The sequence below is a fragment of the Equus asinus genome, chromosome 5 (assembly GCF_041296235.1).
Source record: "Equus asinus isolate D_3611 breed Donkey chromosome 5, EquAss-T2T_v2, whole genome shotgun sequence".
In the NCBI taxonomy this organism is placed as follows: Eukaryota; Metazoa; Chordata; class Mammalia; order Perissodactyla; family Equidae; genus Equus; species Equus asinus.
Window position 1 is genome coordinate 21042224 of NC_091794.1, and position 27020 is coordinate 21069243.

Consider the following 27020-nt stretch of genomic DNA (forward strand, 5'->3'; position numbering starts at 1 on the left):
GAGAGAGAGCATGGAAGGTTCCCGCAATCTGCTGTTTGTAAGACCCACGGGTTAGAGTTTGGGGAAGAGACGAGTAAAATCTAATCTATTCGCTATCCTTCAGCTCTAGGGCTCCCTGGCACTACTCTAAGTCCCTGGATGAACTAAGTGTGAAATGGAACCGGTCACTGCTACTGATGAGGAAACAAACGTTCAGAATCAGAACAAAGGCAGGGCTTGAATGAAACGAGATTGTGAACGTGGTTCCCCCTTTCCGCTTCTGAGCATGGCATCACTGAAACTTAACTGTGGAAGGGGCAGAGACACTGTGTTGGGAGTGAGCTATTATCTCAAGGGGAAACGGGGGGGACAGGGAGACATGGATAGAGGAAGCAATTAAAATTTAAAAATGAAAAACAAAAACAAAAAAAACAAACACATGGCAGTGAAGGCACTCCAAACTATATAGATACACTATACATTGCTAGAGTTATTGTTACAATAATACAGGCCGGTACCTACTGTACAGAGTTAAAACTATATGGCTTTAAAAAGCTCGTCTACATTTTGTCTGATTATTAAACAGAATCACTGCCCTGAACAGTAACTTTTTGCTCATTAATAACAGTTCCTGGGTCCACATATTTACATACAAAACAATAAAACTTAAATTTAAAAACATTGAAAGAAAATATAATGTACAAGCTTGAATTTGGTGAGGAGCTTTTTATTATTATTATTATTATTATTATTATTTACAAAAAGATATTCAGAGACCTGGATCTCACTTGTATAAAAGAGTTCTGTGATCCTGACATGATCTTTGAGAAAGAAAAACCACGCACCTCAGCCCTCACACACAAATAAGAGAAAAGCATTTGACTTTTCTCTCTTCTCTTACTCCATTTATACGGGGCAAGGGGGGAGTGTTTCCTAAAACAAGCACAGATTTTTATGGACTCCAGCAAGTATACCAAGTCCGGAGTAGCGTCTGTGTCCAAATGTTTGGCTGGGCTGTTTGGTCTGAAAGCAGTTCTATTTCTCTGTCACAGACCTGCTGTTCAATTTCTTTATAAATCCTTCTTGAAAATGGTCTATCAAAGCCATTCCCTTTAGGAATTATGCTGCCAAATACTTTGATTCAGACTGCATTCAAATCTTGATGAGCTCTCAGAAGCTTGCTATGAAAAGTAAAGTTCAATTTGTTCGATTTGGTTTGAGTGAGTGTGTGTCCTTTCTCATGAACTCTGACATAATCAGAGGTTTGAGAAACCCCTTTTGTGGCCTAAGAGCTTAGCTAAACAGTGAGTGAAACGAAGATGGCTCACAGTTGCCTTTCTGGTATTGGTTCACTTCAGCAGGCAGTAGGACTCTTTGAGAGTCACACACACTTGGTTAAGAAGCAGGACAGGGTGCTGGGACCTGCATGAGGGCTGCCAAGAGACTCACTTCCAAATCACCTGGAGGGCAAGACCCCTAACATGACCTAAGGTGGCAATGAGGAGGGGCGAAGGTTACACACAATCTAGGACTCAGCTCTGCAGCCCTACGGCTATCAGCTAACCGTGGAAGGCGTGCGGGGAGGGAGCGGGCAGGAGGGACAGGTGGCCATCACTCAAGTGATCTTTAAATGTAAAGTAGAACTGATTGTGCCTTAAAGATTCATAGGTCAAGTAATGGCCCAGAAGCACCAAGGTGACTAAGGTTCATTTTAGAGTATATAAGGCCCACATAGATGTCAACCTTAAAAGTATAAAACAAAGTTGTTGTGAAATCTATTTACTCACTGCAAACATAATCCTTTAATCCTCCTTGCTTTCCAAGGAATATTGCTTTTTCTTCAAAAACAGAGACTGATTCTTACACCATTCACTGACACACAAAGAAAACAAACAAAAACTCTTAACTGGGTGTGGGGGAAACATTCTTCTTCTTAAGCTTCAACCAGTTGATTTTGATACTGTGGACAAAAAAACAAAAAAGGCAGTATTGAATCTATGTATATATAACATATATACACATATTTATATAATCAGCTTTCCTATAAAGTCAGCAGGTACGAGTGACTGTTTATATCATGTTGACGTGTCGTTTTTAAGATTCCTACCATCTAAAATCATAGTGGCCTATCTGACATGCATCAATAAATAAAATTTAAAAAGCATGAGGTTAAAAAAAAGCTGAAATTAAATACAAATTCTAGATTTGGATTTAAAATTAGAACTACGTGCAGAATGCGGCAATTTCTGCAAGCTCGATTTGCAATTAAAAAATATGAAAAATAAACCAGTAGACTGTTACAGTTCACATTATTTAACTATAATGTCCTCTCAAGTGAATCTTTGCAAGGGAAGCAACTTTAGAAAACAATCTGGACAACTTCATCCACAGTGGTGAGATGTGCCCCTGGCCTGTCCTTTCCTCCAGGTCCGTCGGCTTTTGACCTCTGCAGCCAGAGTGGCCAGATCAACACCTTTTTCAGTCTTCTCCTAGGTCATCAGTTCAAAACTACTGAGATCTGCACGGAACCTTTGGTCAGGCAGAGACCCACCCGTGGAGCGCGCGTGCTCCTCCTCTGGCAGCCTCCTACTGAGTTTCTTCACCACTAGCACTAATTCAGAGCAAAACAAAACCTTAACAAATCAATGAAGAATCTTCCCCTTATAGTTTCAAATTTTATTGACCTCCCTGGGTTACAAATGATACACATTTCCTTTTTTGTCTGCCACACCTGCCACCAACATGACAAAGGCAAGTCTTCAAACACCCGAGGATATGGATTAATTTTACAAGTGACATTTAAGTCCCCACTGAGTTACATCTGCTAAGCTCCCAACCAATTTCAAGCTGTGCACTATACCAAAGTCTTACACTTGACTTTAGAAGAAAACAAAGTTCAAAAAAACTTCAGCACAGAACAACGTTTTCTTATTTTGTGGAAGGGGCATGAGGCAGGAGTCCTGTTTTTAAAGTATACAACAGCAGACTTTTGATAAAAAAAGATTGTCGTGGGAGAGATTGTGTGTTCTAGTGCTCCGCTTTCCCCCTCCCCACAACCCCTCCCACCCCCTGGATCTCCCTCAAAGTGAGAATACAATGAAATTGGTTTGTATTTATAGATATTTTACAAGGTTAAATAAGAACAATAATAATAATAATAAAAAAAATTGAACACTAAAATGAACAGGTTTTTTTTTTCTCTTTTTAATTTTCTTTCCAAACGTGACCAGTGTTGCTGAGTGACACTCAAGTAACTGGTGGTTTCTCCTGTGCAGCTGGCTGCTCGGGACTTGTTCAGGTGGAGTTGGAAGCTGATGCAGAAGCGGCGTTATTGGTCTGTCCACGGTCTCCAGCATTAGCATCTGCAAATCGAAAGTCCCAAGAGAGATCATGAGCAATGCTTTAACACCCCAAAGAGAAAAGTACACTGCCTTAACTGCAGACTGTGAGCTGTGTGGTCTTCCAAGCTATACCTGGAATTGTTTTAAGTATGGCCAATACTATGAAATCTGAATTTCTTTCTGCTTAGAGCTAAGACCATGCCTTGGTCTGGTCTTGGTGCAGGGAAGATAGTGTCTTTGAGTAAATTACAGACTCGGAGCCAGACATCATTTCTGTCAAAGCTCTTGCTATAGCTGGGCTTAGCTGTGCATGAATACTCAGCTGGAGTCTAACTCACTTGAAAATAAATGAACAATGCACAGCTGGGAAACCTTGCTGAAAATTCTGAGCCATGTTACAATGTGCCATCTGCTTAAGCAGGTGAAATGGGTGGAGGCAGTGAAAGCAATATGGGTCAGTGTTGACAGGCAGAAGCACTAGGCATAAATCAAACTCAGTTGCTTGCTTTCTAAGTACAGTCCCTCTTCATTATTCACAGAAATGGAAGACAATCAGCAAAAAAGAAATAACCACTGTAGTACCAATTTGCTTATTCAATTCAATAAAGCATCTTGTGGTCAAATATCTTGGCAGTGACCTTATTTTGCCAAGCCCTTTGGAAATACGTATAACTTTATAACCAACTTCAACCCCCCTCCCTTTTAAGTTCATTATTTTTTCACAGCATCCATTAATGTTTAAGTGGGCATTTAATTGTGTCCAGATTGGCTCTCCATCTCAGGTAGGCGGACTGCTGCAGTGGCTAGTCAAATTGCATCCCTGTCATCCCAGTCATCACACATGACTGGGAATATACTGCTAGGCAAATTTTCCCCCAAACGCTTCACACTAAGCCCTGAGCAAGAAGAGACGTGGTTTGACTGGGATGGGCAACTTCCAAGAGCCATCTCCCTAGAAGTCACACAACCCTTGGCCATCAAGGCTGGTGACACCAAAAACCAGACTGAAGCTCTCCTATGTCCTATGATGAGTAAACAATGTCATTGCTGAATGCAACATGTGATCCTTGGATCTTTCTACTTAAATTTTTTCATTAGAGAGAGAAACAAAAGACCCCAAAGACACACAGGAATTCTTTAACAAGGATTAGCTATTCAGTTTATCATTTCAATGGCCACTCTATAAAAATTATACTTCTTTTCTAGATTCCTGATTTTCCTGCTCTCAAAACAATTTGTCCTTACACACATTTAACTCAGACTCTGAGGAAGAAATGTTTATATCTCTTAATTTGAATGGTTATAGTTAAGTCATTTAATTTCCTTCAAAACATTTAAAGCTGTTTCTAATCCTGTTTTCATGCAAATAAGTGCAGATATTATGGCATCAGGGTCCCTACGTGAGGTTCATATTGTCCATGGCATGGAGTCACATTCACTCATTGGTATGGCACGTGGACAGGTGGCAGGAGAGAGTAGATGACACAGAATCTATTCTCCAAAGGCAGGTAAGCAGCCTTTTCCAATAATCAGTAAGTATCTGTGTCTAACGCTTCATTCACGACCCCTGGTCTTTCTCAGATAGGCTCAGTTTAGCAGGAGTTTTACTCTCAACAATCATCCAAATTCTGTGCATCAATAATCACCTAACATCAGTTTCTGTCCAGGCCACAGGTTCCTGTAAACCTTTCTTGGGAAAAAATACTCATTTTCCTAATTTAGGCACAGGCTGCATTAAAAACAACAATCCAGAGAAAGCCTGAAAGGCCCCAGAGCTATTTCAGAGTTATAATGTTGCTCACAAATCCAAGCTCATTGTAGCATTTCCTATGCTTTGGATGACACTCAGCACCTTCCATGATCATCAACAGCACTTTTCTCTCATTTTCAGTATGTGAAGACAACAGGTAAAACTGCCACATTCTGGTCTTCCCCAGGACTTAAGAGAGTGACCAATCATCAGGAATTGATCTCTTGACCACAACATCAGCACATATACCAGCACTGTTAGCAGCTCTGGCCATGGCAGCCATCAGCTACATCAGCAACACCCACCAGAGCTCCACTACATGGCCACCCAGCCCATGATGTTAATTTGCTCTTTGGCAAAATCCTATTGAGCTATTAATCTGGAGACATTCTTTCACTGGCTATTACCTGTGAGCTTATGACATTCCTCAAACTAGTCTCTCCTTCTTTGGATAAATTCAAGGCAGCCTGTATGACCATAATAAAAAGCACAAGCCTTTTAAGCGGACATATAGCCAGAAATGAATTCACCTTCTGAACAATAAAATTTGAAAAGGTACTCTTACTCCTCAAGTTTGTAATTTAATGAGCTCATATTTTTTCTCTGAATTATTTCCAAATCACTTGATGAGTAAAATTTTAACAGCTAATTATTCTGATTACAAATATCCTTGAAACCAAAAGTCACAATGCTGTACTCATTCATCAAAAAAAAAACCCCACCAAACCTTTGCCAAGTGCAATGAACTCCACTTAAAATCAAATTATACATGTCCTTGCTAAGAAAAACAGAGAGTTCTCTGTTTTTCAGAGGGAGACATAGCACAGGGCGGAGAAAAGCAAAACAAAAGACCGTGATGTTCTGTAAACTCAATGGGCGTCCAGACTGCCCAGCCTAGCAGCTGCACAGAGCTCCAGTTCATCAGTTCTTGGTACGTGCTTATTTTGCTCCCACTTTCAATTCTGTAAATTACTTTACATAACTGAATTAATATGAGACTTCTATACTAAAAGTGTTCGTTAATTTAAAATTCTGATAAATTTTCACTGGATTTGGATGTTTACTGTAATTTCTCTAACTTTTCTTCTCAAATATTTAAACAGTAACTATTTAAAAACAGCAAAGCTCATTTTGATTCTCCTGCATTCCCTCCCGTTACATTCATATTGGTAAAAGTGGTGCTCCCTGGCACCAGGGTTTAAAGGACAGGCTCACATCTTTTGATTATAAAGCATCCAATCCAACTATGAATAATCAGACTGTACAGTCTCAAGTTTTTAGTCTTGAGATGCTCCTCTGAAATTCACAGAGATTCTTAAATCTAATCCAATTCCACAAGGCTTTACTGAGTATGAGACCTAGTTGTACAACTTAATAGCTGTGTGATTTTGGAACAAGTTATTTAACCTCTCTAACACTCAATTCCTTATCTGTAAAATGGTGATAATACCACCTGCCTATGAAGTGCTTGGCATAGTACTTGGATTATACTAATTGTTCAATAAATGGAAAGGTAAAAGGAGACCCTTAAAAATACATAAATTTATTGTTTAGTGTGACTACAATACCCACCATCACCACCACAATAAACATGAGTGGCAGCAGTTGTTAACATCTGAGTGCTTACCAATGTGCCAAACATCACACTAAGTACACTGCAAGCATGTCATTCAGCTCCCACAGTAACCCCAAGAAATAGGCACAATTATTGCCCCCATTCTGCAAATGGGAAAATGGAGACACAAAGAGCTTAAGTAATGTGCCCAAGGTCGTAGAGCTAACAAGTGGGAGAGCTGAGCACAGAGGGAGCAGAGAAAAGGAATGACGACTTTTACGGGCAGTAGGGGATAGAAGAAAAGATTTCCCAGCAAAGGAAGAAACGAGCTTAAGGGGACTTTCATTCAGACCTAACCCCTACATAATTCACTGTGATTTCTACAAGCCTATTTTTATTATCTAAAAGGGTTACTACATTAAAACAGACCAGTGAACCTATGATAAGAATTAAAAGTACATTTAGTTATTTTATTTTCTAATTTTCAAACAGTCTGTTGGGGTATACAGAGATGCAAGTGATTTCGAAACAACCATACAGCTGATATTTCACTGACTTCCACACTCCTAAAAACTAATGCCCATTTACCACCCTCTGATGCTGCTGCAGAACAAACTGGGGATGGACTTGAGGGGGAATGGACAGAATACTCAGCTTGGGAGAAGAAGGTAGAAGACCATTCTTATACACGTGGCAGTCACCTTCCAAGACGGTGCCAAAGGGTCATGCCTCTTGGTCTCCATGCTCTAATGTAGTCCCCTCCCCCAGTGAATAGGGTTGACCTGTATAACCAACAGAATATTGCAGAAATAATGGTGATTTCCAAGGTTAGGACATAAAAGACACTATGGCTTCTACCCACCTTGTCCTCCCCTTCTTGGATTACTTGGTCTAGGGAAAGCCAGCTGCCACAATGTGAGACACTCCCGTAGCACAACGGAGAGGTACACATGGTGAGGAACTGAGACCTCCTGCATACAGCCAGCACAGATTCACTAACCATGTGAATGAGCCATCCTAGAGGTAGATCTTTCAACACAGGCAAGACTTCAGATGTCTACAGCCCTGGCTGACATTTTGACTACAACCTCATGAGAGACCCTGACCTAGAACCCGATCCAGCTAGGCTGCTTACGAATTCCTGACACACAGAAACGGTGAGATGATAAATGTTTACTCTTGTTTTAAGCTGCTAAATTTTGGGATATCTTGATGTGTTGAAATAGATAACTAAAACACACATATATGTCAAAGAACTTAAATGCCAGTGAGGGTTTATGCTCACAAGCCCATGAGAGCGCCACTAACCAACTCCCTCTACAAAATTTGGTATGCTCCTAATACACTACACAAGACAAGGAAGACTGCATGGATGATCAATTGCTTTTTTCCTAGTTTTGAGAAGAGTCTATGGTTCTATGGTTTTTGTACTAGATACGGCAAAGGGAATGTGTGCATGTATTTAACTGAAACCAATTTTATTCTGTGTAACTTCAGAGGTAAAAATGACAAGTTGGGCAATCCCATAGTGAAGGCTAGAGTGATGCTCTAAGGCATCAAGTTCCCAAAAGAGTCCATGAGGCTGTGATTTTTGTCCTAAATTTTTATGTGCAAAATTTCATAAACGATACACATATATTTTTCTAGGGGAGGATCCATAGCTCTTTTCCCAGATTCTCAGAGATCTGTAAGAGTCGCTAGATAACTGAGTCACGGATTTGATGGGCAGCTGTCTCAATATTGAGGAAACTGCCCCACCTAGTTGCTCAGGTCACAAACCTAAAGTTCTCAACCTTGGTTCTTCCCTTTCCCTCCCCCACAGATCTAATGTATCAGCAAGTATCCTGTCCATTCTCCCTCCAAACGAGTCTGATCAAATGTGCAAATGTGAACAGGAAGGAGAGTGAATATACGGTCCCACATTTATAAACTGCTGCCAAAGGTTTAAATAAAAAGATAATAGAAAATAAGGAAACCAGGTGGGAAGAACAGACAGAGAATAAACCTAGGAGCTGGGGTTCCAAAGGCCCTGCCACCATGAATCAGTATTCCAGAAATATGGGTCTATAAAAGTTAAAGGTTTCTAACTGACACAAGTGTTTTCTGTTTGGCCCAGCAGTAATGATGGAAATGTTCTATCTGCACTTTCTAATACGGTGGCTACATAGCTATTTATGGTTATTTAAATTTAATTGAAATTAAATGAAAATAAAAATTTAGTTCCTTATTTAGCCTAAACGTTTCAAGTTCTCAAAAGCTACAAAATTATATTTTAAATATTTTTATTATTGGCATATTAATAAAAGAGCATATTTCAGATATATCAAATCCTTTTTGTGTTTTATATGTACTTTCTAAGTATATTTTGGAACTTGAAGTATATTTTTATTTCCTTATTTCTTTTATGATGCTCTCCCAAGCACATTTTATATGTTTCTATTCACCAGCTATCCTCTTTCTATGATAGTTAGAAATGTCTCATGACAGGCCAACTCCTCTAAAATATAAAATTTTGGCAGCCTGGGATATATTATTTCTATCTTGTAGCTAACTGAGGATATTGTGATTCAAGCTGTTCCAAGTGGAAATGCCCCTACTATACAAATGTGTCTTGGATATTAGTACTGTTAACTGACACATGAACAAATAAGACCATGACTCACAGAGAATCAAAAGCGCACCCTAAGCTGCTATTTAAATTGAAACCATAATCTACACTCATGAAACCCAAGGATCACCTGTAAGGAGAGGGACTTAATTTTCATTTTCCTCTTTATAATGTCTACTATGATTTTGACAATTTTGCATGTGTAATAACGCGGGAGAGGGAAGGGGAAATGAAACCCTCCTCAGCAGAGCATCATCACCTTTCCTTTCCAATTATTTCAAGGTAAAGGTGTGGTATAAGACACTAGGTGGCTTCAGTCATTTCAAAATTAGAACTGAAATTCAGACTCCAGTGAGCCAACCAATCCACCAGCAAACCTGGAGGGCTTGTCAATTAGACTGTTTATATTTGATCTGCCAGCAGCAGAGAAATCTTAGCTTTTCCAAACTCAGGGGCAGAGCCCATTTTAATTAAGAAGATTGGGTTTTGAGGGTAGGGAACTGAAGGTCACGGGGATACAGGAAACATTTTCATCTTTTAAGTTAAAAGACCTAATTTAGGAACAAGGAATAAGAAAAGACAAATGAATATAAGCAAGTGACTTCAGGCAAGGAACTGAGAAATATCTGAAGAACACATGGAAGAAGGTCTGATAGGACATTCACCAATTTAATCAAGAAGATCTGACATTACTTTTGGAGGAGGGGGAAAAAACCCAGGTAAAAATTTTGACTTAAAAGGAGAGAACATGTTTTGCATAAAAAGAAACAGTTTCCTGGAAGTGATACTTAGCACTACTCTGGTGAAAATGACTAAGAACGTTTGACTCTAGGTATCTATGTACAAGCTCGCCAAGTCAACTTGAAACCCTAACATGGGGGAGATACAACCTCATTGGTGTCAGTAATTTGTCAAACTGGCATAGGTGGATGGAAGTCTATTCTTCAAACACAGAGCCAAAAGGAGGAAATGGGTATAACACTGTCCCTAAAAAAGACACCCACGTTCTTTGGCTACCAAGTTGGTAATGCCTAAAGATACACATGTGTGCACAGGTGTGCTACACCTCTCCCCACCCCAATCTGGACTGGTCAGTGTTAAGAAACTGGAGAAAGAGAAAAATATGTGCCCTGACAGTAGGCAGTGTGAAGGGACAAGCTTTCTGGAAGGCTATTTGACAATATGGATAAAAAACTTAAAAATTCTTCATATCTTTTGACTTGGCAATTCTATTTCTAAAAACTGAGACACAACCCAAATGTCCAAGAACAAGGAATCAGTTAAATAAATTATGGTACAGACTTAGAATACTACATAGTCATATAGCCTCATCCCCCAAATAATATAAGCCCCTTAAAAAAAAAGCATGTCTTTCTGTCTATTCATATATAGACTAAAATATAAAATAATGTCACTTTTGTTTATCTTTGAAAGAGAGAATATGGGAGATTTTTATTTTTTAAAATAACTATATATCATGTTTTTAATAAAGAAAAATCTCCCCCTGCCCCTCTTTTTGAGGAAGATTAGCCCTGAGCTAACTGCTGCCAATCCTCCTCTTTTTGCTGAGGAAGACTGGCCCTGAGCTAACATCCATGCCCACCTTCCTCTACTTTATATGTGGGACGCCTACCACAGCATGGCTTGCCAAGCGGTGCCATGTCCGCACCCGGGATCTGAACCAGCGAACACTGGGCCGCCGAGAAGCGAAACGTGTGCACTTAACCGCGGCGCCACCAGGCCGGCCCCCCACACCCTTTTTTTTTTAAAGCTGTATACTTTTATGAAATTCCACATACATTTTGGTTCAGACAAAGAGAAAACAGGGTTAGGAAAAGGAACACTTGAGGGCATACAACTAGACAGGAGATGGATACAGCTTTCCCACTGCACTCTGTAAAAGTGGCAGAGCAGGCAAAGGATCATAGCACTTGGGGAGGGGATGAAGGGATGGTAACTGTCATTTTGGCAAAGTAAGCATTTGATACATTAACTTAATTTATTTAACATTTCCTCTCTCAAAATTAGTAGAAACAAATAAACAACGGGAGACATTATTCTGGGTTTAATTCTGCCCAAATACAAAGAATTGGCTGGTGATGCAGAGGATGACAAGAATTCTGGGGTAAACATAACTGCTGGCCCTGGCTAAATCTGAACCATGACTTTAGCAAAATGGATTTCAAAAAGTTCAGAGAACAAATAGGTATGGTTTTGTGGCTAGAGTCTTCAAAGGGGCTAATAATTGACAAGAAATAGAAAATTATAAAAAATAAAATTCTGACCAAGTAATTGCAAGTCATCTCAATGCAAAGTAAAGGGAGAAAAACCAAGGAAATCAACTAAAAGGGTTTTCTCTGATGAGCTCATAATTTAAAAACTATATAACTTCTGGAAGAAGGGTACATATCTAAGGAAGAATGGAAAGTAACAATGTGAACTTGTAAGACTAGGCCAGATTTGGTTTAAATACGGTAACAGCAAAAGGTTTTCAAAGCAAGATCAAGAAAAGTTAAGCCCCCTGATCAGGTAAAAAGACAGAGAAGACAGACCTTGTCCAACTCCTATCATGATTCCCTTTTCTGTTAGAAGGGTTTTCAACCTGGAAAGGATATAACAAAAATCCTAATAAACAACATGCAGCCCAAGGAAGGTGAGGGCAATCTACACATTTTAAATGTCTTTAAACCCAGAATCTATAGTCCAACAAACAAATATTAAAAACAGATTACAGAAATTCACACATTACAATTATTTAGGCACTAGTAATTTCCCTAATTCTTAAAAAAAATTTAATTTCCATCTTTGATAGAACTACTTTTTTGATGGAAAAAACCTGAAAGTTTTCTTGGCAACAGCAAAGCATTTTACAACATTTCTTATAACATTATTATATAAATGACTATTGCAAGGTTGGTCTGCAGCTAAGCAAACAAGAGGGGTAACCAATCACTCAGAATAATCACTCAGAATCGCCACCAGAATAATCTCTAGTCCCATTCAACTTATTTTAACAGTAATCTTAGTAAAGGCAAAAAAATGTCTAGTAGGCCCTGCCTTGTCCTGTTTGATATATTTTATTAGTTGCTTGTATAAAAGCAAAAAACTGATGTGTTTATGAAATGTGCAGATGATACACAATTGTATAGAAAACCTAATATATCTTGACATTTTAGAACATATTCAAGATTATGATTTAAAATCCTCATTAGTATGGAGTGCTTGCTGGCCATCATTACAATTTGGATGGTTTTGTGTGCTAGGGCTTGGGTTGGTTCTATACAATCCCAGAGGAGGATCAGTGAATAGAAGAAGGTATAGGAAAACAAATTTCAGGGTGAAAAAAGGATAAGCCTTCTAAGAGAGTGATACAAAGATGAAACGTGCTCATTCTTCCAAGAATGAGCTTCCAGTTACTGAATATACATAAGCATGGGAGAGATGACCAGTTCTCAATAGATAATAAGAAAGGTGAACTGAAATCAGTGGTTTTCAAATTTGTTTTAATAGCAGAACTATTGCACTGAAAGAAATCTTACCTAGAAGAGTGATATACAAAACAGATGAAGAGAGAAAACTGCTTTAGTTGAAATTCCCTTACCACATCTCACACTAACTCATCTGGCATTGGACCAGATGATCTCTAAAGTGGTTGATATTTGCCTAATAAAACTACAACTTCTCAAGATTTATTACTTGAGATGGTCTAGATGAATGGTATCCCAAATGAAGTGAATGAGAGGATCTGTTGGGGATGTGGAGAAAAATCAAAATTTATATATATAAAAATCAAAATGAGAAATTATACTTTATGGACGGAGAGTAGTTCATGTAATTTTCAAGAGTTTTTCCTATCTATCAGAGCCATGATCAGCTATAATGCTCCCAGATACTGAGGTATTTTAAAAACAATTTAAAAAGAATGTGAAAGTTTTTGGGGAAAAAAAAATCAACATCCCTATCCACTAATTTAAAACAACTGTTTTACTTTTTGTATATTTCTATCTAGTCCCTATCGACATGGAAACATACATTTTGGTACAATTACCAACATGGTAAGATTTTTAGATTTTCTCCACATAAATTAAGATGAAGAGTTCCACAAATGTCTAGCTTCATTATAATTCTTTTTTTATGGTTACATAAAAATGGAGATTCCATAATGTATTGAAAGAATTTCCTAGTGTTGATCATTCAGATCAGACTGGCTCTCCTTTTTATTATATAATTATTCCTATTCATATATCTGTACATGGTAGCTTTTTTCTTCTATTACATGCGTCTCGAAGTTAAGATTCCTAACGTGGGATTAGTGAAGTAAAATGTATGAACTCTGATGGCTGTTGTTAAACACAGGAATGCTTTCAGCAGGGCTTAATCAGTTCACCTGCAGTCACCACCTGAACCGTGAACACAATACTAGCTAAGCACTCTGTACACTTTCTATCTCCCTGCTCACAACTCTGTGCTGTGGGTATTTACTATTCCTGTCTTAAGGATAAGAGAACTGAAGCTAAGAGAACAAGGGGGCATGTATATTTTAAGGTCTTATTAAAGAATATAACTGCCAAATTCTTATTTAAAATAGAGATATACACACACATATATTTATTTAGATAGAGATAGCCTTTAATGTCATACAGTCAATCCGTTCACCTAGATCAGCATTTCCTGAAGAATGTTTTATGATACACTTGGCTCTCACTACTTTAGCCCCAAAGAAAACTGTTTTCGTTTAACTATACCGCGGTGTTACACCTTTGGCTTATACTGAGGGGCACTCAAAGTATCCATATATAACTCACTATTACAATTATTGTTGGGATGGTGACAAGAACTTCATTTACTTTATCTCTGATGTATTAAATCTAAGGTCCTCAGGAAGAAATATTTCTCAAACAGCAGGGCCAGATACACTTTGCTTCTAGGCCACCAGTGTGCTTTTTATCTAACGAACAATGGGAAGTTCTACCAGTAACATTTCTTTATTTACTTTAGCCACTAGGAAGCTCAGAGCAATATCTGAAACTCTCTTTGGTAACTATTAAGATACTCAAGGCACAAACTTCTCTAAACTAATTTTAGCCTTCAGCCTACTATTTCTCTATTAAATCTTGTATACCCTGATTTACTTCAACTTTGAAGTAAACTCTCAGGATCAAAGTCCAATGCCAGTTTCCATATTTATTTTGAAATCTGATTTCAATAGCTATCAGAATATACATATAGCAATGAAATATTTTTTGGTAATGCTGTAACCTGTATCAAAGCAACATAAAAATCAGCCAGTACACCTGAGCTCTAAGCCGGGAGACCATGTGGACATCTTATTTTTTTTTTTGATAGACAAGATCTAGTCACATTCTGATCTAAATCTTAGTTAAATGTATTTGCATAGTAGTTTTAGCCCTTTGAAATGATTAAATTATACCAATCTATACTTTATACTTTTTGAAAATTTGCCTTTCCAGTGTACTAATATAATTCACATTCAGGATGATGGAACTGAAGTGAATTATCTTCAGTAACCTTACATTTGTACAGACTGCTTTCTGCTATAAACATTTCATTTGACATGTTAATCAAGAAATTATATGGAAAGTATGACAACTAAGGTGAGAGAATTTAACACTATAATGAGATACACCTTACATATAAAGTATTTATGGGGTCCTTTTGTTTTGTGCTTTTTGGAAATAAAGCAACTTTTTATTCACATTTATTCATTTGGCTGTGCTATGCTTTGATACTTGGAAGGTATTAAATGTTCACATGCATCAAATGAAACAAAATGGAGGTAATCATGTCTTTTTTAAAAAACAGAATTATGTTTTTATAGAATAGACTTCTGTGTTCTCACCTGAGGCTGCTGTGGCATTTGTAGGGGTTGAAGCAGTTGCTTGAATCCGAGCATGAGGAGGAATAAGGATGGTGGCTAGAGGTGGATTACTTGACAGTTCTAGAGGAAAGGTAAGACAAATATATTAGAGCCCACTTTTAACTTTGTATGTGAAACTACTTTATTGGTAATAATAAACATAAGATACTCCATTAAAACACTGGTTTAACAGCAAAAAAAAAGACATGTTAAATCCATATCTGAAACTAAATCCATGAGCTAGTAATCAACTCACAGAGAAAGCCCACAGAAATGTTGTGATACATAACAAAGGCACTATCTGCTAAAATTAGAATACGTCTGAGAACTAAGGATATCTTGGGGAAAAGTGTTGGCCAAAGTTTGAGAATAAGCATACTAATGAGATACATTTCCATCTTTCTTTTTTTTGAGGACGATTAGCCTTGAGCTAACATCTGCCGCCAATCCTCCTCTTTTTGCTGAGGAAGATTGGTCCTGAGCTAACATCTGTGCTTATCTTCCTCCACTTTATATATGAGACATCTGCCACAGCATGGTTTGCTAAGCAGTGTATAGATCCGCACCTGGGATCCAAACCAGCGAATCCTGGGCCACCAAAGCAGAACGTGTGAACTTAACTGCTGCGCCACCGGGCTGGCCCTTATTTCCATCTTTCATTAATGTAAATCCACCAGGTTTTCCCATACTACTCTGACAATATTTGATTACATGAATTGAGGGTGATGGTGTCATAGAAAAGAAAATATGACTGTAGTCTGTGTGCCTCTCTATGTGTATGTATGCACAGACCAACCTACCCAATTGCTCATGAGCCAATGGCAGACAAAATCTATCCAAATACTAGTGGAAACAGGACTGAACAAACACCTGTTTAAAGTCTCGCTGCTTTTATAAAAAATAAGAATGTCTTTGTTCAATTAGATTTTCCTTTTTAACTAACTCAGTAAGATTGTACATATAGAAGCCCGGACATGCACATTAACCAGTGAGAGTTCATTTTCACTCTAATAACTGTTGCAATTTGAAGGAATAATTATATGACCACACTAGCTACAGTAAGACCTTATCCTCTAAGCTACAGTATACATTTTGACAATGCACAGATACGGCATGGAATTAAAAAAAGTTAGAAATGACTGGTTTTTTAAAAAATTAAAGAAAATTCACATAACATAATATTAAACATTTTAAAGTGTACAATCTAGTGGCATCTAGTATATTCACAATGTTGTATATCACCTCTATCTAGTTTCAAAACATTTTCATCACCCTAAAAGGAAACCTTTAAGCAGTTATGCCCCATTCGTCCTCCCTCCAGTCCTAGCAAGGAAAACAGTGTTTTAATGTAGTAGTTTAAAAATGTTCTGGTGCAAAATCCCTATTAATATTGATTTATTCAACTCTGTACCTTAATATCTAAATGTCGTACTAAATTGTACACTAAATGACACCAGATTGTGGTAGAAAGAAACAAGCTAATGCCACGATTTATGAAAAATGAATGGGAGGAAAAGCTTAAAATTGAGAGAAAACTATTCATTATCTTTTCCCTTTAAAAGAGAAGACTTAGGTCAGCTCATCCAACAGTTGGAAAACCACAGCCCTAAGATCAGGTTCAAAGAGATATTGTTTTCCCATAACCAGCTTTAGTAGCTGTTTTTCTTCTCCCTGAGGAACAGGAAGATTCTGTTTTATTTTAGGTCATCAGTCCAATTTTAACCTACAATCTTACACCCAGGAAAGCAAGAGAATCCCAATTGCCATAGTTGATGATTTTACAGTTCTAGAATAAAAATTAATATAAGATGTGGTAGTTATTCTTCATTAACCTAAAAGAAAGTCAAATTTACCAACTCAATTAAGATTAAAATCTGCTAAAACAGAAAGGCTTTTTAAAAATCCATCCATTTATCTACCCACTCACAGCCCCATCCATCTAACAATACTGAGCATAAAACAGTGAGTTAGGTCTCAGGACAGAAGGAGAAAAAGCTAACTGTCTTTGTCTGATCAACATAAATAGAAAATGGAAAGATAATTAAACAAGCTGGCAAAAAAGGCATTCAGTCTATTCAGGATAGGGTAAAAGAAAATCTAAAAAAGGAAAAGAACCAGAGATTTTGATGTAAGACATTTTGACAAAGCTACTAATCTTTAAAATAAACTGAATATCAGTACTCTGTAGTCACTTTATTTGTGGCCCATGCGCCCATTTCCTCCCATTCATTTACTCTCTTTTACCAGATCACCTACTTTCTGTGTATCTGCACGCCCAGTTGAGGGGCCACAGTGGGTGTGTGTCTTACTCTGGGTAAGGATATGTGTGTGTGTGTTTACCTACGTAGTAGACAGTGATTTTGGCCTTGCATAGGGGGAGAAGGTAACTAATGGAGGAATAGAAGTGGAAAGTGAACAAAATAAGGAGACGAAGAGGAGAAGCTCTGGGATCCTGGAGGCTTTGCCACATCCAAAGACACAGTGGAGAGTAAGTAAAGTCCACAAAACAATTAAAAAGAATAGATTCTGGGGGCCAGCCCCATGGCCGAGTGGTTAAGTTTGCGTGCTCTGCCTTGGCGGCCCGGGGTTTCACTGGTTCGGATCCTGGGCTTGGACATGGCCCTATTCATCAGGCCATGCTGAGGCGGCATCCCACATAGCACAACCAGAGGCACTCACAACTAAAATATACAACTATGTACTGGGCGGGCTTTGGAGAGAACAAGAAAAAAAAGAAGAAGATGACTGGCACCAGTTGTTAGCTCAGGTGCCAATCAATCAATCAATCAATCAATCAATCGACTAGGTTCTTAACCTAGAGTCACCAGTGAGTGGCCTTTGCAGGGAAAAGGAAGGAGGGAGACTTTTGTGAACTTTTAAAAGTCAAACATCCTAAAAGTCAAGGGATTCTAAACTGGACACCCACTTACAGTCCTAGGTCCCTCCAACTCCTACAGCCCAATGTCCTTCTTAACTACAGGCATTCCTTAGGGTCCACAGCTGTCTAACTACTACCTCTTCCCTACTTCAGAGAGCTGGTTAACTGTCATGGCTTTTGCCCATGTGAATGAGGAAGCCTCCTTAGACTCTTGCTGTATAGTCCTGTTCTCTACACTACAAATCTGTCCCTTTTGTGGACAGGCTTGTAGAGTCTGTCCCCCTTCTGTGGGGACAGACTATGGGTACTTCCGTGGAGGCTGTCACAACTAGTCCAAGATGGTTGTAATTGTTTTTCACTCACAACAATTATTACCTACTCCCAATCTCCCTGTCTATCCATGGCAAGAAGTTAGTAAGGAAACTGAGGCAATGAGTGTGGACTTAAACTGCAGTGAAAGAATGCAAAAAAGGATGGCATTTTGGAGGATAGAAACAGCAAAGCAATAGAACTTTTCAGGATTAGGGAGAGTGCATGTATTCTTGAAGGCAGAGAACAAGGTGTGTAGAAGAGATTGAAAATGAAACGTAAGCTAATATTTATTTACTAAGTATGTGTGGTAGGCTTGCGAGCAGGATGATAATCAAGGGAAGAAGAAGGTCCATAATACTGAAGTAGGGCTAGCTTTGGAGAAGTAAGAGGTAGGAAGGATAAGAGACAGACTGTTACCTCAGAGACATGGCTCAAAACAACATGGCAACAGGTTCCAGAATTTTAGAAAAGTTAATGCATGATAAGGATTTCTTCAACCAATTGCAGATGCCATGAAACTATTCATCAAAAACAAATCACATAGTAGTTCATTAAAAAATGTTAAGAATATTTTGATGGCGTATCAATCATAATGTGCTCCACAACCAAACATTTTAATGTACAATTTAAAGAAAAGCAAAATGAATTTAAAAAGACCAATAAACCCAATCAAGATAGATATCAACCAAAGGTTAACCAAATTCATTTAACTAAAATTTGCTGCACTGTTGCTTATACTGCAAACTATATAGAAAAGAAAAATTCCCGAAAAAACACAAACTCAACCATACCTAACCGCCTAATAAAGCAATCTTTTTAAACATTAAAACAAAACGAAACCTAAATCTAGTTGACAAAACCTAGAGTTTCCCTTAATCTGAAGTTTCTATTCTTCCAAATATAAGATTCTCAAAATTAAAGATAAGGAGCAGGTGAGAAGGGGGTGGGGAATAGGGTATACATGTTTGTTCAAACTGTGTAGTGTGAAAGTTGAGGATAAATTTTAGAACAGCAAACACGTGTTAACCAGAGAGAAGAAATCAACTCCTTTGTTGACTTGATCTACTCTTACAGTGATATAACAAAATACCAGTCATCAGGTAGAAGGGAATCTGCTTCCTTTGTTAGATTTGAAGGCGTTCAACCTGCAGATCCCCAGAATGGAATCACCAAGAGGCAGACTTTCTTTTTCTTCCGCAAGTTGTCTGAGGTTTTCATGTGTGCATCAAGCCTCTTACGCATATACGGAAATTGCCAGTGTTTGTCTATATAGTTAAACTGCTATTTCCCCTTCATTCACAAAAAGGTTTAAACGATCTAACAACAGCATGTCCATTACATTTGTGTAGTTTTGCATGTGTGTGTGTGTGAGGAAGATTGGCCCTGAGCTAATATCTGCTGCCAATCTTCCTCTTTTTGCTTGAGGAAGATTGTTGCTGAGCTAACATCTGTGCCAATCTTCTTCTGTTTTATGTGGGATGCCAACACAGCATGGCTTGACGAGTGGTGCTGGGTCCACATCCGGGATCTGAACCTGTGAACCCTGGGCTGCTGAAGTGGAGTGCGTCAACTTAACCACTACGCCACTGGGCCGGCCCCCATTTGTGTAGTTTTTCGAGCAGTAATTCAAATACTAGGATGGTGAAACCTCAATCTCAGACATTACTGAATTCTAATGTTGCTTATTTGGATTTTTTTTTAGATAAACAAGTAAACCCATCATAACAATGGGGTTATCTCCTAACGATTTCAAAATGCCCAGGAAATCCTTGATCAAGTTTCTAACTCTGACTATATATTCCATACTCATTCAGGAAATTAAACAAATACTACTAAACAATGAAACAAACACTAATTAGAAGATCAGACAAATAGTAAATAATTATAAGGCTTACTCCTGCTACTTGGTGATACTGGTGATATTTCATGTGAGGAATACATGAGTGAGGAATACATGATATCTGCACAAATCCAAGACTACTTTGCCTTGGAACTGCCCAAGAGGGAGCATCACAATTTATATCAATCACCTAGAAATGTCTGAATGCGTTTAGTGTGATATATTTTAGAAGTTATTTAGCAAAACGTTAGTGTTTTAAAAGTTCTGGTGATTAAAAAGAATAAGCTTTAATAAACTAAAAATCTTAGAACTCCATTCTTGATGAAGCATAATAAATGTAGCATCAAGTTTTTACACAACTAAAAACAATTTTTGGAGGCATTTAAAAATAATGCTGCTAATATTCTGAATTCAGGGGGAATCAGTCTGAGTTTTTCTGTATCCATTTATACCATGATTTTACATACCTTGCCCTATTGTGGTCTATGTTTTTAGATTTATTTCTCATTTTTTCTTTGTCTTTCTGGAGTCAATTAATTTTTATAATCAGAATTTTGAAGCTGGAAGTGTACTTCAATATTCTTTACTCCAACTACCCAATTTTTTTAAGTAAGGGAACTCAGACATAGTGTCTTGGCCAAAGCCTAAAATCAGAGACTGGGAATTAGACTTTAGGTCTGACTTACCTCCTTCCATATGCAATACTGCATGTCTTTATTGTCTTGGTTATATATCATATACTAGTGTTCTGGTCTTCCTGGAAGTGTATCTGTCTACACTACATACAGAACTTTAAGCCAAATACTAGTTTTTGATTGTTCCTATGCCATTCCACACTCTTCCCAGTAGTATGGCCAAAGCAGCAGAAGGGATCAAATAATCTCAGGAAAAATGACAATAATTCTCATAAATAATTGATAATTTAGATCCTAAAATCTTGAAGACAGTCAACATTATTTGTCATTAGTACTCTAGTTGCCTAAACTAAAACTTACCTCCTGCCCCTTTTTGCACACTCATGAATTTTCTCAAGCTCTCCCTGCAGTGTTTTTCCATTGGTTTAGCATTTCAATACCCAGAAGACTACAGCTTGCTTACCTAAAAAATTTACGCTTCTAGATTATTTGTAAAATATTAAAGAATAATTCTGACATCAATTCCTTTGATAAGTATGAACAGCTCCACATCTCTTTAATTAATGAGACTAATCCACTTATTTATACCCAAATTTCCTCAAGTCCACTGTCTTATAAAGACCTTTTATAGCCATTTTCACTCAAAAGAACACAACAGAGAACAGAGATAGCCATGTAAAAGGTTTAGTTTAGCTTAAAAAAAAATTCAGGGGCACTGCAAATTAAGAGTAGTTTACAAGTTTCACTTTATGATTTAATTCATATCCTATATATAAATGAAGAGTTCCTATCTTATGTAAATTTATTTCTGCTACTGTAAATTACAAGAAGTCTAAAAATAAAAAGCTCTAACTCAGCGTTCATAGTAATTTGAGAATAATATCAAAAGATACTTCATCACCTTAGGTGGCTGAAATACTGTGCCCCCTTTAGCTGAGGCTGAGGATAAAGTAGACTAGAAGAAAATGCCCAGGACATAAAGGCACATAAACAGGTGGGCTGACCATATTTATGTGTATCACTATTTTTATAACAGGGAAATTGGCTTAAAATTCATTGCTACAAAGATCATGGAACCTCCTAATTAATTATCATAAATAATGAGTTACAATAAATTTTATGAAGAAGTAGTCTACTGCTCTCAAAGGAAGGAAGTATAACCCTTTGATGAGCTGGGCTTCCAGAACTCTTAGTGCTTTTGTTGCCCATTCCTAACTTGTTCTCAATCCTATTTTCATCACTTCCTATTCTGGAACACATTCCTACACTTTTAAAAATCTCTTTCTCTGATCCTTTTCTCATTTCTTTTTGTTTTCTCTTACTGATTATTTTACTGTCCTTTATATCTTTACTTTCTGAACCCCCTTTTCTGTTTTACTATCTGCTTTCCTCACATCCATATGCTTGTCCCTAGTTCCCCAAAACATCCACAGTCTGCCTGAGGTTTTCATGTTGCTCTCTGGTTGCCCCAAATATCCTATTTTAACTCTCATTTAAGCAGTTCCCCCTTCTTCTGGCCTAGCCAATAAGTCACCACTCCTCCTCAACTCCCCACAACAAAGCTACCATTCTCTCAGATAACTTAGCTAGGTGGTAGAGCAGCATACTCTTCAAACTAAATCATTCTAATATAAACAGCTGATAATCTTTACTCATCCCTGCCCAACTCCCATCCTATCCTATGCCCTCAGAGGGACAATGCTTGCTAAAATAATTTCACTTAGTAAAATTTCATACAAATTGGGCAGAAAATTGGGACTGGGAATGTGTGTTAGTTGGAAACTCACCTTTAAACACACAAAACAACCTATTTCCCAATATGTTTCAGCCTTGGAATAGGCAAGGAATTGGAAAATACAGAAAATAACGATCCCTGCTGGGATTTCCTGATTCTACCTGCTTCCTCAGGTCTGATTCAGTTATGTCCAACCTTTCAGATCTAATGACCTGAGGAAAGAGAGAGAAGGGTGTGTGTCAAGTCTGTCCTGGTTTCCAATGTCTAGATGCAGGTAATACTGTCAGGCAGGGGGTCCAAGAACACTGAAGCTCAAGTGCCAGAAAAATGAGAGGTCTGAAAGTCTCCTGAGTTATGGGTTCAGGAGGTCAGAAGAATCTCAAAGTTTTCTGTCCCATATATATTTTCATCTCTCTTCTTCCTCTAGTTGATCACAGAAATATTTGTTTTGATTATATGAAAGAAATACTGACTACCATTTTGGCTAATTATTCATGGCACAGTAATAAATGCCAAACTGCAGTTAGATTTGTTGTAAACTTTAATACAACACTGTATTTTACTCAAGTGTTCAATCTTCAGAGTTTTGTTCTATGGGTAGGTTTACCGTGCCAATTAAAACAACCATATGGCCTACTGGTTAAGTTTGGAGCACTCCACTTTGGTGGCCAGGGTTCAATTCCCGGGTGCAGACCTACACTGCTTGTTGGCTGCTATGCTGTGGCGGGGACTCACATACAAAACAGAGGAAGACTGGCATAGATGTTAGCTCAGGGTGATTTTTCCTCAGCAAAAAACTACAACAAAAAAAACCAAACCAACAGTAACAACAACCAGAGGGAACATTAGAAATGTCCAATAAATACTGGTTGCATGAATTAATAAATACTGTGTTTATTTAAAGTGGCATGCGTCACCCACTCAAACATTCATTGAGTAGCTACTACATGTAGATCAGGGATTATCTTTATTTCATTCGGGGGAAGTAGTACTGAAAATTTGTTGTGAGAATGGAGGAGGGTTTTATTCTGCTTACAGCAGAACCTCATTAATGCCCCATCCCCAATGTTTCCTATTTCTGGACTCTCTGACTATACAACCAATTAGAGGACTGGTTCTCCTTCTTCAACCTCTTGCCTTACTCAGTTTTATTCTGATCATCCATTAATTGCTATTAACATTAACTAGTATGTGCTTTACATTTGCATCTGCACAACAGTTACATCTTTGCTTTAGTAAACAAGATCACCATTTGGAAACACTGCTCCAAAATGAGAATACAGAGAATCAAATAGAATGACATCAAATAACACCTCCTCCCTGGACAGCTGTGTCCTTATATGGAAACACTGTTCAAGTGATGTAGAAGGCCAGGGAGAAAATACTACTAGGTGATCACAGCCCAGTTTTAGAATGGCATTTCAGAGAAGGCATTTTAACACTGAAAAAAGGAGAGCCATGATGATGGCCCTTTAAACTTAAATGATGCCACTTTCAACTTACTACATTTAGTTTTATGAAAAACAATTTCAAGGATATATTTACAGGGTCCATTTGAATAGATACAAAGACTCATGTACATTCTATTCACTGATATCTACAGAATCACATCACAGAGATTGCACACTGTCTACACACATCACATTGAAACATACACATACTCTTCAAATCCTCAAAGACATATATAACAATTTAAAATATCAAAATAAAACAATCTTCATTCTTTTAAAAAAACTTGTAAATATTAGATACGTATGAATAAAGTTTGAACTAGATTATTTAGTCTTCTTTAAATTGAGCCTTTTCTTTAAAAACACGTGTCAAAGTGAAGTATCATAACAACTACGGAGGCTTCTAAGGACATTAAAGTTAGTTGATTCTGTTTGTTAACAGTATGAAAACTGCCCATTCACAAGTCCTTCCACTATTTTCAAGACCATATTCTAAAATCTAAGCCAATTTATTTTCATGTTAATCTATATTATGAAGGTAACTTATTAGAGAACACATAAATAGCTTTTACCAGGTCCTGATTCATTATATTCTAATAAGCTTAGGACTACAATGAGATATCACTTCACACTCACTAAGGATGGCTATTGAAAAAAAAAAAAAGAGGAAAATAATTATAGGAGAGGATGTGGAGAAACTGGAACCCTTGTACATTGTTAGTGGCAATGTAAAAGTGCAAGCCATTGTGGACAATAGTTTGGCAGTTCCTCAAAAAAACTAAACATAGAATTACTATACGACCCAGCAATACTCAAAAGAATTGAAAACAAGTATTCAAACAAATACTTGTACACAAATGGTCATATGGCAGCACTATTCACAGCAATCAAAAGGTAGAAACAAACCAAATGTCCATCAATGGATGGATAAGCAAAACGTGGTATCCATAGGCTATGGACTGAATGTCTGTGTCCCTCTAAGATTCATATGCTGAAGCCCTAGTCCCCAGTGTAATGGTATTTGGAAGTAGGGCTTTTGGGAGGTAATTAGGTCATAAGAGTAGAGCCCTTATGAATGGGATTAGTGGTCAATAAGAGACATAAGAGAGGTGATCTCTCTTTACCATATGAGGGTACAGCAAGAAGGTAGTAATCTGCAAACTAGGGAGTAGGCCCTCACCAGACACTGAATCTACCAGCACCTTGATCTTGGACTTCCCAGCCTCCAGAACTGTGAGAAATAAATGGTTGTTGTTTAAGCCACTCAGTCTATATTTTGTTATAGCAGCCTGAACTGATTAAGACATGATACAGCCATAAAAATGAATGAAATACTAATACAAGCTACAACACAGATCAACCTTGAAAATGTCATGCTAAGTGAAAAAAGCCAGACACGAAAGTCACATTTTATATGAAATATCCAGTTTTGGTAAATCCAGAGACTCCTGGAAACAGGTTGATGGTTGCCAGGGGTTGGAAGAGGGGGTTAATGGGGAGTAACTGATTAATGGGTATGGAGTTTTCCTTAGGAGCAATGAAAATGTTTTGGAACTTGACAGAGGTGGTAGTTGTACAACACTGTGAATATACTAAATGCCACTGAATTGTTTACTTTAAAATGGTTCACCCTCATGAGAATCTTATCTCAAATTTTAAAAAAGCTTAGAAATTCATAAAATAACAAATTTAGTTGTTTTTAAATTTTATTTTCTTTAGTAATAATGGAAAATTATTAGCCAGTGACTAAAGAATCAAATATAATTACTTTAAAAATGGGGCATGTGAACAGTGAAACAGAATCCCAGATTTTTAAATCTGATCACATAAAAGGTTTAAGTAGTATCTTGATTTTGAAGATACAGGTGCACTGCTCACACACACTGAAGAGTATGTACCAAATAGGTCTGAACATAAGGAGAAGTACTCTCTAAAATGTATCCATCATAAACATCATGTCATATTTGGGTTTCTACCAAGTTGCTCACTTAACAAGGGGATTTCTTGATGCGGGTATTTTGAGAAACAAGGTACTTGTTGAAGAAGACACAGAGTGTGAGGAAAAAACCCTCAGACAATGTTGGTTTGAGAAACTTTAAGGTCACCTGACGGAAGTAGTAGGAAAAAAAAAGGGGGGGGGTAGGCAAAGAAATTTAACATTAACTTAGTAGTTTCTGATATTAAGGCTCCATAATTCCCAGTGCTAGATGTCACTATATACAAAAGCCTTTTAGAGACCACTTAAAAAGCAATCCAACAAATAGTTATATTGTACAGATAATAAACATATACCTACAGTACAAAAGAAAAAAATTAATCACCTTGTGTAAAAGGGTATTTGTACAACTTCCAATGGTGGCCTTATATAGATTCAAAAAGTGCCTCATATAAAAAAATTTAGGTGATGTAACTAAAAAACTATGATAGATGGCTCAAAAAGTAGCTCTATTGGTTACAAATAGATAGATGCAAAAGATGCATATAGAGTTTAAACAAAATTATTTTATGAAATTTGAGATGCAAAATTTCTGAATTATATTAAATTTATGAAATATATAATTTTAAATACATTCAAGTTAACTGAAAAAACCCTTTGGGATCTTCTTTTTTTTTTTTTAAGATTTCATTTTTCCTTTTTCTCCCCAAAGCCCCCCAGTACATAGCTGTATATGTTAGTTGTGGGTCCTTCTAGTTGTGGCATGTGGGACACTGCCTCAGCATGGCTTGACGAGCGGTGCCAAGTCAATGCCCAGGATCCAAACCAGCGAAACCCTGGGGTGCCGAAGCGGACTGTGCAAACTTAACCACTTGGCCATGGGGCCAGCCCCTGGGATCTTCTTAATGGGAAAATAGAGGATACTTTACATTCAAGGATTATCAGTATACGCATTAGAAACAAGATTGAAAAGAGCTACATCATAAAATGCTACAAGTGATTATTTTGGGATTGTGACTTTTTTATCTACACTACCATTGTATTTTAAACATTTTCCTCAATCTACATGCATTACTCTTGATTAAGACAATAGCAATAAAAATTAGGTTTATTTTCTGAAGC

General features: G+C 37.6%; 1 protein-coding gene across 8 annotated transcripts in view; it reads right to left on the reverse strand.

Moving 5' to 3' along the window:
* Nucleotides 1–1757: 1757 nt before the first annotated feature.
* Nucleotides 1758–27020, reverse strand: part of GSK3B (glycogen synthase kinase 3 beta) — a 203018-nt gene continuing 177755 nt past the window's right edge. For 2 of the 8 annotated variants that reach the window (XR_011503171.1, XR_011503170.1), the window contains 4 exons: nucleotides 15094–15192; nucleotides 11786–11835; nucleotides 7327–7407; nucleotides 3196–3341 (listed from right to left, as the gene is read on the reverse strand). Coding sequence is in view for 6 of the 8 variants with exons in the window: in XM_044771530.2 (XP_044627465.1) it covers nucleotides 3274–3341; nucleotides 15094–15192 (167 nt within the window). In the remaining 2 variants the exon portion in view is untranslated. Of the gene's footprint in view, nucleotides 3342–7326; nucleotides 7408–11785; nucleotides 11836–15093; nucleotides 15193–27020 lie in introns of all 8 variants that reach the window. The other 6 variants (XM_070508934.1, XM_044771531.2, XM_044771530.2 and 3 more) reach the window with 4 other exon arrangements.